Genomic DNA, 19,335 nt, shown 5'->3' on the forward strand with positions numbered 1-19,335 from the left:
AGGAAGCTGTGCCTGGAGTTGTTTACACCACAGGAGATGAGGGTGATTTGTGACTCTCTGATGCATTACATTCAGACCTGCCTGAGCGGCGTAGCCAGGCTCGGTCCCCACTCAGCGCAAACTCCGCAGCGAACCCCTCTCCCCTTAAGCAGAGCCAGGGAGAATGGGAAGCTGAGGTGGAGAAATGGGGTGTCCTGGGTGTCCTACAGTGGGTGAGATCCAGACCCACTGGCACAATGTTAAAAGTGTGTGCTTGTTCTGCTCCTCTGGCCTCAACTGCTCCCCTACGCCTCAGGAGAGGGAGGGACTGAGTCTGGCTTTCTCCCCCAGAGCCCCCACAACTACCCCCTACCCAGCCCCTGCTAACCAGCCTTGGGGGAGGGGCAGAGAGAATGGGGATTTCCCCAGTCCCAGCTTCAGAGAAAGATAGTCAGCAGGTGGCTGCCAGTTCCTGCCCTCAGCAGCTGGCAGGATGCGGGCTTCTGAAGGTTGTTACTGCTGTTGTCTCTCAGAGCACCTGGTTCTTGATTCTGGGGTGGTGCTGGACCTGAAGGATGAGCTCCTGGGTCTTTAACCTGAGTGTTCCTCTATTCTGTGTGCAGTTGTGTGTGTGTGTGTGTAGAGAGGGTAACAGACATCCAGACCTCGCTAGAAGAGGGGTCAGCAGACCCAAGGAGAGAGGAACTGGGCGAGCCCACCCACGACCCTCAAGTGCTGCTGGGATTGGAGTCTGGTCTCTGCCCCCCAGTGTAGGGCTCTTTGCACTGCCTTTCAGTGCAATCCATTTCCATGTTTAACCACTGAACAAACGTTTGCTGAGCACCTACCAGGCACAAGTCTAAATGGGAGCCACAGGCAATTTGGGACAGAACAGTGAGCTGTCTGATGTGGGGAGCACTGGGTTCTGGGGGAACCTGGGACGGGTCAGGGCTTGAGTCCCCTAAATCTGAGGAGACCAGGAGTAACTTCCTGAAGGAAGTAAGGTTTGAGCAGAGGCTAGAAGCAGAGGAGACAGGTGACATACAGGACATATTCTTGGCCTTCACCTTGCTCTCACGATGTGGTCAGAGAAGGGTCAGCAGGAGCAGGTCCCCATGGATCTTGAGTCGCGTTAAGGAGTTTGGGCTTTGTCCTGAAGCTGGTGTGCAGACATCGAAGGGCCGCACGCAGCAATAGCAAGATTGCCTTGGTTGCAGTTCGGAGCAGACGGAAAGGTCGAGCCTGGAAACCTGCAGTACTCCACGTGAGGAATGAGAAGGGCCTGCACTAGACCTCAGCAGGGGAGCGGGAAAGGGGGCTGTGGCTGTCAGAGGCGTCGAACAGAATGGAGAGCTGTTGAGGAGCAATTGGAGGTGGTCACTGAGAGAGAGGGCGGTGTCTGGGTGACTGTGGGTTATAGAGAGAAAGCAAGTTAGAGGCAGGAACGATACCTAGCTTTGGACAAGGTGGGTTTATGGTGCTGTAGGTGGACAGCCCCGAGGAGAAGGGCAGAAGACAGCCGAGTGCTCGGCAGAGAGCTCCATCCTGCGTGGAGCCTGATATTTTTGTACCGAGGGCGGGGATTATTAACTAACATTTACAGATAAAGCTCAGAGAGACCCAGCAGCTTGTCCATAGTTACACGGCACTGGAGCAAGAACTTGGACTCAGATGTCTGGATTTCAAGTTCTGTGGTGTCCATGACCCCCAAGTCTAGGGCTAATTCCCCTGCCCCAGGATGGCCCAGGTTCTGGGAGCAGAGCGGGGGAGGGAGGGGGAAACAGGTATCTGAATATGTGTCTCTTCCCCATGTGCCTTCTGCCTGAAATTGCATTTGCCCAGAACATACAGGGAGGGGTATCTCTAGGTGGCTTGGAGATATTGGGAGGCGAGAGAGAGAGAGAGAGAGAGAGAGAGAGAGAGAGAGAGAGAGAGAGAGAGGAGAGAGAGAGAGAGAGAGACTTGTCTCTTGGTAACCACAAGCCCTCAACCGACACAGTCAGCACGGGACATCAACCACCATGAAGCTGGCTGTGATGAGGCCCAGAGAGGCTGGTTCTGCTACCACAGCCACCTCAGGGGTTCAGGAACTGAGGCGCTGGGGATCTCCGCTCCCCTCACCCCCCACATACACACACCTGACTGGCTGCTTCTGTCTTTGCAATATGGTCTGCACCAGAGCGAGCCTCAGTCCTAGGTGTGGCTGAAGGTTTCCACCAATCAAAAATGAAATGAGCTGAGCAGGGCCACGACGGCCCAGAAGTGAGGGGGTGATCCAGTCCAACACTCTAGAGCGAAAGCTTGACTTAGCTCCCGTGATCACATCCTCAGAGAAGAGTGCCTTGGCTCCCTTCTAAATCAGGCCTTCCCATCTACTGCCTGCCAGGGTTGGTTGGTTGTTTGTTTTTGTGGGTTTGTTTTTGGTATGTGTATTTGTCTTCCCACTAGACAGTAAGCTTCCTAAGACCCAGACTGGGTCTGTTTTGTCTACTTGGCATGCTTCCTACCTCCTGACTCATATTCGACAAATGAATGAAAAGTGAACGAAATGCCCCTAAGATCCAGCTTTGGGCCTCAAGGAAGGCTGGGCTCTGGTCTGTTTACTGAACGTGCTCCAGCTGGCCGAATGTCACTTTCAATTCTGCAAGTGGGGGTGGTGGCGGAGGAGGCAGGGTACACTCACAGGTCCCCCCCACCCCCAGGAAACAGATGGTGAGAATGCTTAACACATTGCTGCTTCCCTCAGCACCTCCTGTGCCCTCACCCTCCTGCACCCAGCCGCAGCCCCAGCTCCTTTTTTCCTAGGGCCGAAATGAAATCAGCCAGATGGGCTCCGCTAGCCAATTCTTCTTCCTCCTCACTCTGCTAGGAATCTGGGGGGTGGGGGGTGGGGTGAATGAAAATTCTGTATTAAGTGAATTCTTTTCTCTCTTCTCTTCACAAACTTCCCTGTCTTTCTCCATTCTCTTCAACTTGTATTCACACTTTTTTTTTTTCTTTAATACTCCAAAACAATTTCTCAGGTTGTAGCGTAACTCACTGTACTTCAATCCAATAGCAACACATTCCTACTGTGGGCCGGGCACTGGACCAGGTGGGGGGCACACAGGTGAACAAGACACGAACCCCGCCCTCTAGGAATCACAGATGATTGGAAGAAACAGGCATGCCAGTCCAGTCGGGTCCGCAGCCTCGGTGTGGAGAGGAGCCCCCTATGGCTGGAGAACCAGGCCGGAGCTTGGCGAGTAGGTGGCTTTTATGGCAGGCAGCCAATGGGATGGGGCTCAGGAACCCTCCTTTCTGAAAAAGGGAAAGGCATTCAGGTGGAGGAAACGCAGAGGTAAAAGCACAGTTGGAAAGAGCTGTGCATGTGTGAGCAAGGACCGTTGGAGGCAAATATGGGAGATAAGCTGCAAAGGCAGATGGGGGCTATTCATGGAGGTTCCTGAATTTCAGGTGAGGAGACTGGTCTGAATCCAGTGGGCAATAGGGAACCATTGAAGGTTTATGAGCTGTGGAGGAACAGACTCGGAAGGTTAACAGGACTGAGGCTGTGAGGAGATGCCTGGTAAGGGGAGACAGAGGCAGGGAGACCCGTTAGAGCAGAGGGGTGGGAGGAGCCAAGTCCCCTGGGTGATGGCTGGTGTCTCCTAACTGCCCTGCAGCCTGCGGTTGGTTTGCCTTCCCCACTTCTCTTTTTGTTTGCTGGTTTTCCCCAGTTTAAGCAAAGAAGGAAATTCACAAACATCAAGGAGCGGCTCTCCCTTCTTGTTCCTCCTCTGCTGTGTCTTAGTATCTGGAATCCCTCTGTAGGGTCTGTGGCTGAGAGATGTCTTTTTTGCTCCATCCCTGTCTTCGGATGTCTACCCTCTGGGTTCAGGGGGGCTGTGCCTGAGCAGTCGGGTTGTCAGTAAATCATAGAAGTTGCCTGTCACCAAGGGACCTGCCAAAGGAGGGAGACCCTAGGGAACTACAAGACCCACACAAGTGAACAGCTAGAGATCTGTTGAGGGTCAAAATACTCTCCCAGCTCAGAGAGAGGGGATCAGTGAGCCCTGCCTACCCCACACAGCTGGAAGGTGGAGAAGGTGGGTGGCCAAGGGTTTTGCTTTAGCCTCATGCTCCAGACATGGCCTTGGGGAAGGAAGAGCTGGGACATGGTCATGGAACACTGTCTGAGTCTCCTGGATTGGCAGTGGGGGAGCAGTCCACCCAGAGAACTCTGGGATTTTCTCAGGGGGAGGGGGAGGATGTGGAGTCTGGACCCCATTTTCCTCGCACCTCCAGGGCTCTGGACAGTAGTTTGTTGTCAACCTGACGGCCATAGCTCCCCTGAGGGCTCAGCGTTTCAGGGAATTCCCAGGCCCTGCAGGAGTCTCAGGAGGCTCCGGTGACCTTATAGACCCCGGCTGGCCCTCCCCCGGGGGCGGGGCTCCATGCGCCCGGGCTCAACCCCGGCCCCCGAGGGCCACTGAGTCCTGCACCTGCCCGGCCCCGGACGCGCCATGGGACAACTGATGGCCAAATTGATGGGCATCTTCGGGAAACAGGGTAAGGGACGCCCAGGGCATCCAAGCGATCGCTTTGATCCGGCTCCCGCCCGGGTCTCCCGGGATTGGGATGCGCGGGTAACCTAGGACTGGGAGGGTCGTGCACGGGCGCTCTGAGCCCGACGCGCCGTCTCCCCTGCCCCTTCCCTGCCGGCTCCTCGCGGGTCGCGGGTTTCGGTGCGCCCCAGGGCACAGGCTGGGCGAGCTACATCCTCGGGGTAAAAGCCGCCGCCGCCGGCTTCTTGCGATCATGACTTCGCGCTCGGTTCTTTCCCCGACCCCTCCGGGTCTTGACAAGCCCTGAGCTCCCCGGGACCTTCAGACAACCACTTTTCTGGAATTGTGGAGCGAGGGAGGTGGGGCTGGTGTCCGGGGCCGTGGGAAAGAAACCTGTCCTGTTGGTCCCCACTCCCCTCTTTTTGGGGGGTGGGTGAGTGGGAGATGGGGGCGGGGGAGCAGAAGTGGTACCGCGGGGAAGCCCCCCAGCCTGCTGGGGACACTTGTCTCCTTCGTGGGCGGTCTAGTGGGTCCCACAGTCCCTTGGTCATCGCGTTGGGCCCTGACCCTGCCCTTCCCTCGGATGCCTGCAGAGCACAAGGTTATCATCGTGGGCCTGGACAACGCCGGAAAGTCCACCATCCTCTACCAGTTGTAAGTGACTCCCGGGGGTGGGGGGCGGGGCTTGTGCGTTTCCACCAGACTGACAAACACGTGGGCCAATCACCGGAGCTCTTCCCTGGGTTCCCGGGAGGAGTGACTTGGAGAACGCTAGTGGGACCTTCCTGGGAGAGTGGCCCCTCACTCAGATCAGTGGCCCCTCGACCTGGCATTCGAATGCTGCTGGGTATGGGCAACCCCACTGCGCCCCGCCATCTGCCCCCGGCCCCTGCCAGGCTGGGCTACAGGCTGAGGCCGGTGGGCAGGCAGGTTCCTCCCGCCTCCCTGCTCTTCTCTGCCCCCTAGCGGCGGGTCCCCTCTTTTCAACTCCTGCGCTCCACCTTGGCGTCTTTGCCTTCCTTCTGCCAAGCCTAAGGGAGGGCCAGCTTTGGGTCCGCTCGGCTCTGTGGCCCCTGGTCCGGCAGAGCCCGGCACATGTGCTGAGTAATTATTACCCATCGGAGTTTCCCCCGAAATTCACTCCCCGGATGGTATCTCTCCTGTTCCGGAGCCTCCAGAGTGTTTACTTAGGACAGATTTTCTCCCCTGAAAAAGTGACACATAGAAATGGTTTTTAAAAAGGAGAAGAAAAGAAAAATCCTAACAGCACAGGAGTATACAGTGAAAAGGAAGCTTCTCTCTCACCTCTAACTCCAAGAGCACAGGGAGTGACCTCCCAGATCTTCCGGAGGAATTCCTCGCAGGTGAAAGGGTGTGTGTTTTCTGTCACTGTAGCCAGAGCACCTTTCGGATGGCCCTCACCTGAGTGTCTGTCTCGTTTGTCTAATGACTCCCTCGCTACTCAAAGTGTGGCCCACAGACCAGCCGCGGTGGATCATCTGGAAGCTTGTTAGAAGTGCAAAGCGCTGGGCCCCAGCCCAGACCCCCTGGATCAGAATCTGCATTTTAACAAGGCTCCCAGGTGATTCAACTGCATATCAAAGTTTGGGGAGACTGTTCGCCTCAGTCTCCCCTCCCTGGGGTCCAAGCCAGGGCAGGACTTGGTCTCACTCCCGCTCAGCAGAGGCCGGGTCCACCTGGGCTGATTTCTTCGGAACTAGATTCAGCCGGACTTAGGAGCAGAGGGGTCGGAGGCGAGAGCTGTGAGTGAGCTGGGCTGAGCTCTTGGTACCTCTCCTACCCCCCAGCCTGATGAATGAGGCGGTCCACACATGTCCCACCATCGGCAGCAACGTGGAGGAGGTTGTTCTGCGAAAGACCCACTTTCTCATGTGGGACATAGGGGGCCAAGAGGCTCTGCGCACCACCTGGAACACATACTTCTCCAACACGGAGGTGAGGTGGGCCCGGGGCTGGAGGGGCTGTGTGACATGAGTCAGCGACTTAACCTCTCTGAGCCTCCGTTCCCCCACTTACGACCTCCCTGAGTTGTTGTGAAAATTGAATAATACAACAATAGCTAAGGCATGCCTGTCAAATACTTACACAGCACAGCGCCTGTGGGCATGTTTGAATATTTCCTAGCAGCTTTGCCTGCTTGCTGGCACTTTTCCGCTTGATGCACTGGATGGGGTAGACCCTTGTCTCCGGGGGTTTTACTTACTCACTCTGGAAGCAGTAGAATTCAGTGGTTTCACTCCTGGAACGAGAAAGCCGAGTTTAAATTCCAGCACTCCACTCACCAGGTGTGTGGCTGGGGGCAAGATATGTCACCTCGCTGCACCTCAGTCTCCTCATCTGTAGATGGGGATAATAATACAGTTGACCCTTGAACTTTGAAAAACTTTGGGTTTGAACAACATGGGTCCACTTACCTGTGAATTTTTTCAATATATAGACAGCCAGCCTTCTGCGTCCCCGGGAATGGCACTGTGGTTGGGAGTCCACATACGCAGAGGGCCAACTGTATGCATTGTTCTATGCCATTTTCTATAAGGGACTTGAGCATCCATAGATTTTGGTACGCACAGGGGCCCTGGAACCAGTCCCCTGCGGATACTGAGGACTGAATTTTGGGGGAGTCCAAAGTTATATGTGATTTTCAACTGTGTGGGAGTTGATTGCCCCCATCCCTCGCATTGTTCAAGGGTCAACTTCAGTGTCAGTTCCAAAGGGCTGTGGTGAGGCCTAAATGGACTCATGAATGCCCAGGGCATAGCCTCTGACAGGAAATCTGAGGTCATGCTGTGTATTCCGGGTGTCTGGTTGGAAAGGGGAATTAAAATGAGAGTAGAATAAAAACAAATAAATGTAAGACAAAAAAATGGGACTAGGGCAGTGAGATCTTGAGACTGGACAGTTTGTTTTCTGTGGGACTCGCATCAGGGTAGTGCAGAGGCCAGCGGGGAGCACGGCTGGGCAGAGGGCACCTTCACCAAAGGGAAAGCCCACCACTCATGGTCCCCTTCTGCTGGCCAGTTCATCGTCCTTGTGATTGACAGCACGGACCGGGACAGGCTGCTGACCACTCGGGAGGAGCTGTATAAGATGCTGGCCCACGAGGTGAGCCCCCTGCGGCTGGGAGAGGGCCCAGTGTGCTCCCTGTGTGACCCGAGCTTACTCACTTGGTCTCTCTGAGCTTCATTCCTGTGCCTCAGCCTCTAGCTCAGCAGCTTGGGCGGGGCTGGTTTATCTCAGATGAAGGGCAATAATGCCCTCAGCACAGTTGAGCACAGAAGCCAAAGTTCTGGTTCAGGTTCTGAAACCATGTCCCACTCACGGTGGGACCCCAGGCAAGCTACTTTGCCTCTCCAATTCTGTTCACCCAATTACAAATTAGGGAGAATCATCCGATTCCTATGTCATGGGACTGCTAGGGACTCTATGAGCTGGCTTGGAGGCATCTGTGAGCTGTCAGTGTCATTGGCTGGGGTTGCTATGTTGGGACAGGCCCCCACGCCCACCCCACTTGCTGGGGCAGCAGGGGAGCCAGGGGACACTCAAGGGGCACTGGGGAGGGAGGCTGGGCCCTGGAAGGCTGACGGGCTGGGCTCCTCTGTCCACAGGCTCTGCGAGATGCCTCTGTCCTGATCTTTGCCAATAAGCAGGATCTGAAGGACTCCATGACCACCGTGGAGATCTCCCAATTCCTCACCCTGAGTGCCATCAAAGACCACCCATGGCACATACAGGGCTGCTGTGCCCTCACCGGGGAAGGGTTAGTGGCCATCCCACCTGGACCTCCTGGGACTGGTACCAATGAATGACTGACCATCAGAACATCCTCCTGCCTCTCCTATCAGAATCTGGTTCACAGTCAAGTCAGTTGCGCGCCTTCCCACAGCTGAGATGCTGTGGGTGAGCAGTGAGCAAGAGAGCCCCTGCTCTCAGGAGCTTGTCCTAGTCGGGGGAGAGGCGACAGTCCACCCCCCCACACACGGTTTAGGTGCTCGTAAGTGCTATGAACAACGTGAACTTGGACCACAGTGGCAGAGGGGTGGGGATGGGTCTGGTTTAGCTCTGGTGGCGAGGGGCAGCCTCTACTAAATGTCTTTTGAGCTGAGATCTGAATGAAGAGGACAGAGCCATGGGAAGACCTGGGACAAGCCTTCGAGGCAGAAATCACGACTCTTTTTGACCTTGGGTTTCCTCACCTCTGAAGAGGAGAGTGATTAAATCCTCTTCCTCCCAGAGTTTCTGTAGAGAGTAAATGATACCGCTCATTCAACGTGTATTAAGCACCTGCTTGCGCCAGGCACTGTTCTAGGCCCCTGGAGAAACACCGGTAAACAAAACAGACAAACATACCTGCCCTCCTGGAGCTTACGTTCCTGTGGGGGTGGGGGGAGGAAACAGACAATAAAAATAAAACTATATGTAGTAAGTTAAAAAGTGCTAAGTGCTCAGGGGAAGTCAGGTAGGAAAGAAGATGGGAAGTACATGGGGGGGGGGGATGTTGCAACCTTAGATAAGCTATCTAGGGAGGGGCTGCTGAGAAGGGATGCTCAGCAAACACCTGAAGGATGTGAAGGCGCTAGGCCACGGTCACGGTCATACAGAAAGGGCCCGTATCAGGTCTGGAGAGAGCCCTTCCCTCTTCCTTCTCAGGTGGAATCACAGAGGCCAAGGACCTAGATGGCTGATTAAAGAAGGGGAGGCTTTGGTCAGGTCAGCCAAGAGCCACACATTTCCGGTGGTCTCTTGCTACCTCCTGGGTCAAGAGGACCCCCTCGCCCCCTCTCCCCCAGTCAGTTCAATTCAACCAGCGTTCCCTAAGTACCCCCACGTGCCATGCACTGTGCCAGGTGATAAAGTCATGACCAAGACCATCCTGTCCCCCCCACCTTTCGTTCTGGTGTTGCTAACAGTCTAATGGGAGAACTTGCTTATGGGGGTCTCTTCCCAGGCCTTCGAAGTCACCCTGGCCCTGCCTCCTTCGATGGAGCGGGTGGGAAGGGGGCGCTAGAAGTCTGCCCAAAGACATTGCTAAGGCAGGTCTCCAGGCCCCTTCCTTAGAGAAGTCCCGCTGACTCCCAGACTTCCAGAGGCCTCTGTGCAGCTCCGTCCTAACCTTTATTACAGTATGTAGTGAAGGCATTATTTGCGTGACCATTTGTTTAATATCCGCCTCCTCTGTTGGATGTCAGCCCCAGAGGGCGTGTCTGCTTTTTCACCGGTAACCACAGTGCCTAGCACAGTAGCTGGTGCATAGTACATACTCAGTCTGTTTATACTATTGACTGAAAGGTTGCTGTAACGTCAGTTGCCCCATTCAGTTGGCTTTGGGCAGGGGCTGGGGGCTTGAGGGCCATCATCCTCATGGGATATACTGATCCTTGCTCTGTCCCTCCCGTCCTGCAGGCTGCTTGCTGGGCTCCAGTGGATGCAATCTCGGGCCACTGCCAACTGATGTCCCAGTCGGAGGCCAACCGGGAACTTCGGGGTTTAGCACGGACTACTTGGGTGGAAAACCCAATTGACTATTTATTACTTTCCTACGATTCTCTGGTGGGAGCAGGGGCAGCTACGGGCAGGGAGAAGCCGCTGCCCACCTAACTCCCCACAGAGGAGCTAGCTAGACTGTATACTCTGAATTGCCGCAGACAGGACAGCAAGTAAAGCTGCCCTCACTCCATGGAACAGGCGTCCTTCTTGGAGACACAAGGAAACGTTGGGTGGATTAGGGAGTGGAGCCTCTTTCCCTCAGTTCTGTAGGAAGAATGGAGGGGCAGAGTAAGAGAGGCCTTTTTTTCCTAGAACCCCTCCCCACCCCCACCCCTACCCCCACCCTCACCCCCACCCCACCCCCACCCTCACCCCGACCCCACTCCCAACCTCACCCCCACCCCCACCCCACCCCAACCTCACCCCTCCCACCCCCCCTACCCCCACCCCAGCTTTCTGGCCCCTCAGCCATCTTTGGGCAAAGGATATTCTAGAAGGTAAAGGGGGTGGGCTCAGGGGAAGGAAGGCAGACCCAAAGCAGCTGGGAAGGGAGAGGGAGTGGGAGGGGAACAATCCTTGGCACTGCAGGGAGTCCCACTCCCCCCGCCTTCCCATTCCCTGGGGTGCTGCCTCTTTCCGGCTTTAGGCCACACCAACTACGTCCTTAACGCCCAGTGTCCTTCCAAGGTAAACCCCACTCCTGCCAAATGACCCAGGTTTCTAGACCACCCGTGAATCTTGTCAGTCTTTTTGTATTGATTTTGTTTTGCACTGTATTAGAGTTTTTAAAATTTTTTATAAATGTGTAATAAATGGCATTGAAAAGTACTTCTTATTTCTGTCTGCTTGACGAAGGGTTCTTAGGGGTTGGAAAAGCTCAGGCGTCCTCTTTAGGTTGAGCTGGAGACAGGATGGAAAGCCAGGCTGCCCTGTATTCAGGGAGCAGCGCTATTACCCCACAAGACCAGGATGGTTTTCCCGAGGCGTGACGGTGAAGGAAGAATTCAGGAGTTCTAGCAGTCCCTAGCCCCCCCGCCCCTCCCCCCCCCCCCTCAGATAAGAACACAAATTGATACCATGTCCTTATTCCAAAGAAAGTGATCATAACAAGAGCATCACTACAAGATGGGGGTATAGCTCAGTGGTAGAGCATTTGACTGCAGATCAAGAGGTCCCCGGTTCAAATCCGGGTGCCCCCTCTGCACACCCAGGTTTTTCCAGTTTTCTTAGTTCTGCAATCTATTTCTGTAAGTCTTCCTAGAGGTGACAGGAGATGCGGCCCCGGGCCCTGCCATCCTCTTTTGCAGTCACTGAGGACCGAGGCCCAGGCCCTGCCCAACCCACGAGCTCACTTGCGTGTGTGTCTAAGAGTGGAATGCATTGCGAGAGGGGGCCTTGGACCTTCCGGTGTGGAATGCATTACGAGAGAGGACTGGGACCTTCGGGTTGACCCGTGTGGACTGTACCTAAGGCCCACTCTCCTCGGTAGCGGGCAGGTGGGCACACTGCTAGGCCGGCCTGGCCAGTGACCCGAGGGCAGTTCTTAGGGAGCGAGGCTTAGTTTCTATGGGCGAGGCTTAGGCTAGGGAAGGAAGGCCCCGAGAAATCCGCGTCACAGTGTAGGAAGGAGAGAGGGGCGTTGAGCAGCAGAAAGGGGGCGATAGCAGGGCAAAAAGAAGGGGACCGCGGCTCGAAGGAACTCCCGGAAGTGAGGGCTCTCGAAAGATCTCCAGGGACTCCACAGGCTCAAACTGCTTTTTTCTTACACCGTCAGTAGAAGCCTTTAGCTCAGTGCTTCAGAAAACAAACCCTGCATTCAGATGTGTATTCGCTCGAGATTTATGTCTTTTCCCGCTGCTATAAGCCTTAGACCCTATTACTACTCTTCGCAGAGCCTCGCGGCGCCTTGTAGAAGAGTGTTAAGAAGCTTTCCGCGGCGCTGTTGCCAGCAGCGGGGGTATAGCTCAGTGGTAGAGCATTTGACTGCAGATCAAGAGGTCCCCGGTTCAAATCCGGGTGCCCCCTGCCGTGTTCTTTTCAGGCCCCACATTCCGTGAGTCAAACCACAATTTTTTTTAAAGCTTTTCCCTTCGTCTTCCACAATTTTATATTGAAATTTCGTTCGTTACGTCTCTTTTGGGCAGACGAAAAGCGACGAGAGAGTGCAAGAAACAAGAATTCCACAGCAGTGGCTCTCAATTACGACCCCGGGGACCAGCACCACCACCTGGGGGAATGTTAGTAATGCAGGTTCTCCGTCTCATCCCAGAATTAGAAACTTGGGGGCGGTGCCCGGAAATCTGTTTTAAAACTAGTTCCCCCGGTGATTCTGATGTACGTTCAAGTTCTACAGGTTTACATTTTTAAACATTTACATGTTATTTGTTTTTAATTATTTCCAGGTTGCTGTTTCAGCCTGAGCCCTTGTAGACCTTATAAAACAGACTGCGAGGCACCCCGAGCTGGGGAACGCACAGAGACGCAGGCCGGAGCTGCAGTCCCGTCCTGGGACCTCTCCGAAGGCAGGGACTTCCCAGAAGGTAGGGGCGAGGGGAAGCGGACCAGCGGGCCGAAGCCGGAGTCGGTGGACAGCGTCTGGGCAGGTTCGGGAAAGTGAAGGAAACCGCCAAACACGGTTTTTGCGTTGCGGGTCGTCACGTGGCCACTAGAGGGCAGCAAGAAGCCGAAGCTGGAAGCGGCGGCCTGTGTGATCCCATTTAAGTCTGCAAAGTCGGGGTTTACATTAGACAAGGAGTTGCAGACAGGCCTCGCCTCGTTGCGCCGCAAGGGAATAGAGGGCTTAGGACTGCGGGCGTTCGTTTTTGGGACCCTGGGTCCTGAGGGAGGAGGAACTGGGCTTCTGAGAGTCTTGAGTTCCTTTTTTATTCCATCTCCCATGGTTCCTTCTCTGGTTCCCACGCACATCCTTCCTCTTGGGGAATCCCCCCAAAGACGCTCCGTCCACACCCCTCTCTGCGATTTTCCAGTTCCTGGACCCCAGACCCGTGGAAGCCAGGGTGCCCCCCACGCCTCACTCTCCCATTCTCCAGCGCCCGGACTCCTTGCAGTCACAGGAAGTAGGTCACGGGCGGAAAGAGGCACCTCCGAGTCCTGACCTGATTTCTCGCCGTCTATTAAATCTCCTAAATTGCGGGTATTTTTATTCTGTCCTGGAAGGGAAAAAAACCTATCCCCAGAGCCTGTTATACGGCAGAGGAGGGGGGTGAACTGTGTTCTTGCTCTGGGGCTGGCTTTGAAGATTGGGTCGGGCCCTGAGAAGGCCTCGGGTCCCCCGAGGGGTGGCCTGGGTTACCTTCTAGGAATGGGGAGAGGTCCAATCTATTTGAAATCAAGGGTGGGTCAGGCCCCCTCCACCCCAAGTGTGCTGGGCTGGGGGGCAACACGGTGCTGGAAATGGGGGTTTGCGTGGTAAAGCGGACAGGAGCCTGGGAGGGGGTGGAATCCAGGCATCGGCTGGGCGAGGAGCTGTGGGTCTTGGCCGTAAGGGGAGATTCCGGGGGGGGGGGCACCCACAAACTCCGAGGAGCAGCCCAGAAAGTCGGGAAAGCTGGCGGAGCTGGGGCATGGTGGGGGGATGGCCGGAGCCCAGGACGGAGGAGGGGCTGTCAGCCCCTTCTGGGGTCTGGTCCCCGGATCTCTCTGCTGCTTTCCCCCGGGGGCGTGGAAGAGGGAAGGGAGGCAGGAACGGAGGTGCGGGGTTGGGGGGCAGCTGATGCTCTTCGGGGTTCTCTCAGTCCTAGGGTGCTGCACGCCCCTCCCCCCGACCCCCTGGCCGTCCTGGGAGCGGCTGCGGGAGCTCGGGGGACGGGCCGGGGAGCCTGGGGCGCTCCGGACGCGCCGCGCCCCCGCCCCGCCCCCTGCGGTCGCCCGGGCCGCCGCCGCCTGCTCGCTCCCCGCCCGCTCGCGCGCTCGCCGCTCCCGCCGCCCACCCTCCGCCCGCCGGCCTCCGGGACCGCGCGGCCAGCCGGCTTCCTCCCGCGGCGGCAGCGGCAGCGGCAGCGGCAGCGGCGGGGGCGGGCCCGGCGCCACCATGCGGGGGCAGCTCTGGCTGCTGGTGCTGGTGCTCCGGGGGGCCGCCCGGGCGCTGAGCCCCCCGCCCGGGGCAGGTAGGACCGGCCGGAGTTGGCCGGGTGGGCCCGGGGCGGGGAGGGGGCCGGTACCGACCGGCTGGTGAGGTCGGCCGGGGTTGGGTGGAGGGGGGTCTGGGGGGTGTTGTCCGCGGGGGGCCGGGAACTCTGGCTGTGGCAGGTGGACCGGGACCCCACTTTCCCACACACATGGGGCGGGAGTGAGGGTGGAGGCAGCGACAGTTGTCTTCCTGGAGGGACCCCAGAGGCCCCCCCGGGAGGGGCTCCACAGGCGGGGGGCTGAGGGCCCCCAGGGACAGTGCGAGGGTCATAGGACCCCTGGCCGCAGGGCGCGGGACTAATTCTGATGAGATGGGGGTCTGCCAAGCTTTGCCTCCTCTTTCCCTTCCCTCCGCCTTCCCCCAAGCTGGCCCAGGTTGGGTCTGAGTTGGGCTTGGGGGCTGGGGGGAGCAGCCAGGGGGATGGTGGGGACCCGGGGTCTCTCCCAGAGGAAGGGCAGTGGCGGCCTGGGCTGGAGCCTTCCCCGCTCCGTCTGGTACCTGGAGAGCAGTCCGGGGGCCCAGGAAGAAGCGACTTGCGGCTCCCCTATCCCCCAGCCTCCCCGTCCTCCTGCCGCCCCTGCCCTGCCCTGCCCTGTGGCTTTCAGCTGCCCTGGCTCCAGGCTGGGGCTCCTGTCTGCACACTCCGCTTCCCCTACCCCAGCCTTTCACCACCATCTCTCCCTCCTGGGAGTCCTTTCTGAGCTCTTCCACGAATCTCTCATGTTAGAAAAGAACCGTTTTTTCAACAGGTAATTTTACATCCTCCTCGTGCACCCAGGCCACCTCGGGGTTGGGGAGGTGGGGAATTTGCAGTCAAGCCTCTTGACAGAGAGAACCAGGAAGATAGAGCTCTATGCCTCACTGGCATGGGGTCCCTCCGATGGGACAGAGCGTGTGTGTGTGTGTGTGTGTGTGTGTGTGTGTGTGCATGTTGCAGTTGGGCCGCTAGTTCAGGGGGATGCTAGCATCAGGCACAGTGTCTGTGACAGCATTCTTGACTTTCGTGGTCCCTGTCTGCAGCTGATAAAGGCCTGGGGGCGGGAGGGGGCTGATGGCGGAGATGTGGGCAGAGAGCAGTGGAAGCTGATGTGGCAAGAGGCTGCTGGGGCAGAGCCACCCGTTTTCAGGGAGCCCACACAGAGAACGGCCGGAGGCTTGGCTTCTCTGCCCAGCGTCTCCCTTGCTGTGTGACCTTGAGCAAGTTGTTTTCCTTCTCTGGGCCTCTTGCCTCTATACAGCGAGGCTGCGGGCCAAGTCTTTGACTCTTGGTGGTGGGATTATGAAAGATCTTTTTTCTTTTTTGATGACTGTCGCCTCTTTTCTGATTTGTTATGATATGTCTGGGTGATTGATAATTTTAAAAACTATAAAAAGGAGGAGGTTGGACAGGCCAGTGTTTGAGCTCCTGTGTAGCCCCGACCTGGTGGGATCTTCTGGACTCAGGATGTGCCGGGTCAGTGGGGGAGGGCTCTGAATGAACGCCGGCAGAACTGGAGGAGCCCTGGGAAGGTCTGGGAAAGGGAGTTGGGGATAACAAGGATGTGCGGGGGGACTGTGGCCAGACCCAGGCCCGGCCGAAGGCCGCCTCTTCGGAGTTGGGTTGAGGTAGGAGAGGCCTGGGGAGGCCAGGCAGAGCGGGCAGGCAGAGCGCGAATCTCGCCGTCTTCTCGGCTTTGGCGGACTCGGCGGGAGAAGTGGACTTTCCCTGCAGAGGGGAGATTGTTAGAGCTAAGGAAGCTCTGGGAGCCAGAGCAGGTAGCTGCTGACTCTCAGTTTAGTTTTCCTTCCCCAAGGCCAGGCTGGATGGACAGAGGGGCCGAATGGAGGCAGGGGGTGTCTTGGGCAGAGAGCAGGTGTGGGGGTGGGACATTCTGGGGGAGGCCCCTAAGGAGGGACAGCCCAGCTCTGATGGGTGGTGGAGTCCTTGGACGAGTGAAGGGGCAGCTGGGAGCTGGGCCTGGCGGGGTTCTGCCATTCAGCGACGAGGCTCCCGTGTCCTCTGGGCGGGGTCGGGGGATGGCTCAGGAGGGAGCTGAGATCTGTCCCAGGTGGACAGGCCACCGTAACATGAAGGTTTCTCAGACCACAAGCCGAAGTTGGCAACTCCATAGAATATCAGAGAATTCATTACACGGTAATTTACTTACCGGAAGATTGGGCCTAAGTCGACAGAGGGCCTGGCTGTATTATTAATCTTGTGTATGTCTTAGCAACTGGAATCTTCACAGGCACAGGGACCGTGTCGGCCTGATCACTGTTGTCACCCCGGCAGCCAACATGGCACCCAGCACACAGCAGGGTCTCCATAAACGTTCTGAATGAGTGAGTGGATCAGAGGTGGTCACAGACTCTCTTCCTTCGAGAGAAACACACAGGGAGCCAAACTCTACTCTCTCCTTTCCTCTCCTCTTTACTTTGACGCGACTTGGTGGTCCCTGCCTGCTAATCCTTTGTGCCTCCTTCCCTCTCCCCAGATGAGGGGCCTCGGTGGGACCTGCCGGCAGCAGGAGGGGAGAGGGTGTGGGTGGGGCAGGTAGCGAGGAGGCCGGGGTTCTGCTCAGGGCCTGGGGCCTGTCCCAAGCCCCTCGGAAAGTCGGTCCTCATGTGAGACCCGGGGAAGGCTGGACCCCGCGGGATGCTTTGTGTACGTTTTTTTGCTAAAGACTCAAAGCGACCTGCCAAGGGGAGGGCTTACCATCCCCATTTTACAGAGGAGGCAGCCGAAGCGGAGAGAGCGTTTGCAGTCTGTCCAGTGTTGCAGGCAGTAAGGCGTGGATTCAGGCTTCTTTCTCAGGCTTGTCTGATCCCAAACCTGTGCTCCTTTGTTGCGGGGACATGACAGTGAGGCTTCCAGTGGGGCCTTGCCCCAGGGGAGGGCCTGTCAGCCTCATGGGTCTTAGTACTCAGGGCATTTAAAGGTCCTTCCTGGCCTCCTTTCTCTCTCCTTCCTTCCTCCCTCACTTCCTTCTTCCCCTCAGTCCCGATCTCTGAGCTAACTGAGCATTTGCTCTGTGCCAGGCACCTGGAGCCTACAGATGCCCAGGCAGCAGCGATATGTTGCGATCGATCGATCGATCGGGGCTGGGGAGCCACAGGAAGCATTCTGGGAGAGGGGGAGAGATATCCGGGGAGGCGCTGGGAAGAAGTGACATCTCATGCGACCTGAAGGATGAGCAAGAGCTCATGGGGAGAAGGGTTTACGTGTGGAGCAGAGTGATCCTGGCTGAGAAACTGCATGTGAAGCCTTGTGGCCGGAGAGAGCAGGGCTGGGTGCTTTAGGGAGTCAGGAGGCGGGAGAGGGAGCAGGGATCCAGTCACAAGGGCCTCGAATGCTGGGGAGAGTTGCTGAATCTTCAGCTGGAGGCCTGTGGCGAGTGGGACGCCTGGGAGAGTTGGCACCCAGTTTGTCCCCTAGATGCACTGGCGGGCAGGTGGGAACCCGGCGGAAGAGCATTAAAGCTGGAGGCCGAAGTAGCTGCCAGACCGAGTGGTGGCTCTGGGCCTGGAGTGGCGAGCTTGGTGATGGGTGGGATGAGGGTGGCTTGGACCAGGCACTGTGGTGGCAAGACCTGCCCTCCTGAAGTCAGCCCATTGCGTCCTGCCCCGGAGCAAGGCAGTGCCATGGGGAGGGGGTGGGGCGCTACCTCCAAGACAGGGGGCACTGTCTCCCAGGGCAGCTCCCAGGTGAAGGCCCAGTGGTTCTCAGAGCAGGGCGTCCAGGAGCCCAGCCCACATGCCAGCCCTGCCCCGGGGCTGCCCTGCACTGTGGGCAGCAGCTGGCGTGGCTGCTCACATCCTGCTGCTCTTTCTGTGGTCGGACAGAGCCCGGCGGACAGGCCCTGCTGGCCTGAGTGCAAATTCTGCTGCCGACTCGTTGTGCCTCAGTTTCCCAGTTTGTAAAATAGATGTAAAACATTCCCTGCCTCCTGGGCTGACTGTGGGGATGAAATGAGTTCATGTGTGTAAGGCGCTTGGAACGGCGCCCGCACAGTGTCAGCCGTTCTCTAACAGCTAGCTGTCATTTCCACGATCCCTATTACGGTTGTGACATCCCACTAGACTAGACCCTATGCCGCGTGGGGCCATGGGCGAATGAGTGGAGGAATAAATGAACAGTGTGTTCTGGAAGCTTCTTGGCCTCACTCACACGCAGAGACTCCCCAACGCAAGGCAGAGGCATAGCAGGGAGCAGCCGAGGTTCGGATAGGTGTGTAACACAGGCGTGAACACACAGGGGGGAGGCCAGGGCCTTCAGGCAAGTCTGTGTGTGCGCGCCCACGTGTGTATGCACAGGCACGTGGGCCCTTGCACACGCACACGTGAGCCACCAGCTGTGTTGGATCCGTCCACGGGCTGAGGGGATGATGTCCTGTCCCAGCCAGCTGGGAGGGGGAGGGTGGCAGGGAGACGGAGTGTGTGGTTTGGGAGGGCAAGATTCAGGACTAGGCCAGGGTAGGGCTGACTCCTGTCTATCCTTTGCCCCGCCCTCCTTCAGGGACTCTGCCTTTGACCCTGAGCCTCTATTTATAAAGCCTCTCAGAGGCCTGATTGTTGCCCCCATTTTCGTGATGAGAAAACTGAGGCTTAGAGAAATAAACTGACGGGTCCAAGGTCGAGCAGCTCGTGGGTACAGCTGTGTCCTCCCCTAGGACCTCTAGCTGGGTATCCCCTCCCTGCCCTCTCCCCAGGCCTTGGGCCGCCGCCATCCAGGCACCCGCCTGTCTCAGCTGCAGGATTGCGATGCCTGCAGGTCCCACATCCCTGCCCAGGCCGCCCAGCTCCTCTACTTGCTTGGCACATGCCCCTTTCCTGTCCTGGCTCCTGCCCAGGCCCGAGGGCTGCTTGCAGGAGACTCGGGGAGCGGGGCACACCAGCCCCGCACAAACAATTCTGCTTCCAGAGGCAGCTGTGGGCCTCGCCCGAGAAAGGCAAGGCAGCCCTGGCTTGGGATGGGACCGAGGGCAGGCTGTCTTCCCAGCACCGGGCCCAGGGCCATCTCAGCCAGTGGGCATCGCGGGGAAGGGGTCTGGAGGCCGCCCCTCTCCCCAGCTTCTCCAGAGCATCTGGTTGCGATTAGGGGCAGAGAAGTAAAAGGGGGCCGGCAAGGGTCCAGCAGGCGCCAGCAGCCAAGAATGACTTAATTGGATAAAATGT

At 57.4% G+C, this 19,335-nt stretch overlaps 2 protein-coding genes and 2 non-coding genes across 11 annotated transcripts in view; all 4 read left to right on the top strand.

Moving 5' to 3' along the window:
* The first annotated feature begins 7 nt into the window (after nt 1-7).
* On the top strand, nt 8-10,352 carry ARL5C (ADP ribosylation factor like GTPase 5C). Its single transcript, XM_036341935.1, has 6 exons — nt 8-4,530; nt 5,120-5,180; nt 6,335-6,482; nt 7,566-7,649; nt 8,153-8,304; nt 9,948-10,352. Exons 1-6 carry the CDS (start codon nt 4,485-4,487, stop codon nt 9,994-9,996), a joined length of 540 nt encoding a protein of 179 aa, XP_036197828.1. The 5' UTR covers nt 8-4,484; the 3' UTR covers nt 9,997-10,352.
* Nucleotides 10,353-11,158: 806 nt separating this feature from the next.
* TRNAC-GCA lies at nt 11,159-11,230 on the top strand. The gene has a single exon. It is a non-coding gene; the product is annotated as a tRNA-Cys (tRNA).
* A 754-nt stretch (nt 11,231-11,984) lies between these two features.
* TRNAC-GCA lies at nt 11,985-12,056 on the top strand. The gene has a single exon. It is a non-coding gene; the product is annotated as a tRNA-Cys (tRNA).
* Nucleotides 12,057-13,988: 1,932 nt separating this feature from the next.
* The window catches only part of PLXDC1 (plexin domain containing 1), a 55,101-nt gene continuing 49,754 nt past the window's right edge, over nt 13,989-19,335 (top strand). For 4 of the 8 annotated variants that reach the window (XM_036341233.1, XM_036341234.1, XM_036341236.1 and 1 more), the window contains exon 1: nt 13,992-14,158. In XM_036341233.1, coding sequence (XP_036197126.1) covers nt 14,083-14,158 — 76 coding nt within the window. In that variant the 5' untranslated portion in view covers nt 13,992-14,082. Of the gene's footprint in view, nt 14,159-19,335 lie in introns of all 8 variants that reach the window. The other 4 variants (XM_036341237.1, XM_036341231.1, XM_036341239.1 and 1 more) reach the window with 4 other exon arrangements.

This window comes from Myotis myotis, unplaced genomic scaffold (genome assembly GCF_014108235.1).
Source record: "Myotis myotis isolate mMyoMyo1 unplaced genomic scaffold, mMyoMyo1.p scaffold_m19_p_17, whole genome shotgun sequence".
Lineage (NCBI taxonomy): Eukaryota > Metazoa > Chordata > Mammalia > Chiroptera > Vespertilionidae > Myotis > Myotis myotis.

What these genes read in the sequence shown, in the direction of transcription:
- ARL5C (XM_036341935.1), top strand. Translation starts at nt 4,485, where the DNA reads ATGGGACAACTGATGGCCAAATTGATGGGCATCTTCGGGAAACAGG. An exon ending in CATACTTCTCCAACACGGAG is followed by an intron (nt 6,483 to 7,565) that starts GTGAGGTGGGCC and finishes TCTGCTGGCCAG; the next exon opens with TTCATCGTCCTTGTGATTGA. An exon ending in ATAAGATGCTGGCCCACGAG is followed by an intron (nt 7,650 to 8,152) that starts GTGAGCCCCCTG and finishes CTCTGTCCACAG; the next exon opens with GCTCTGCGAGATGCCTCTGT.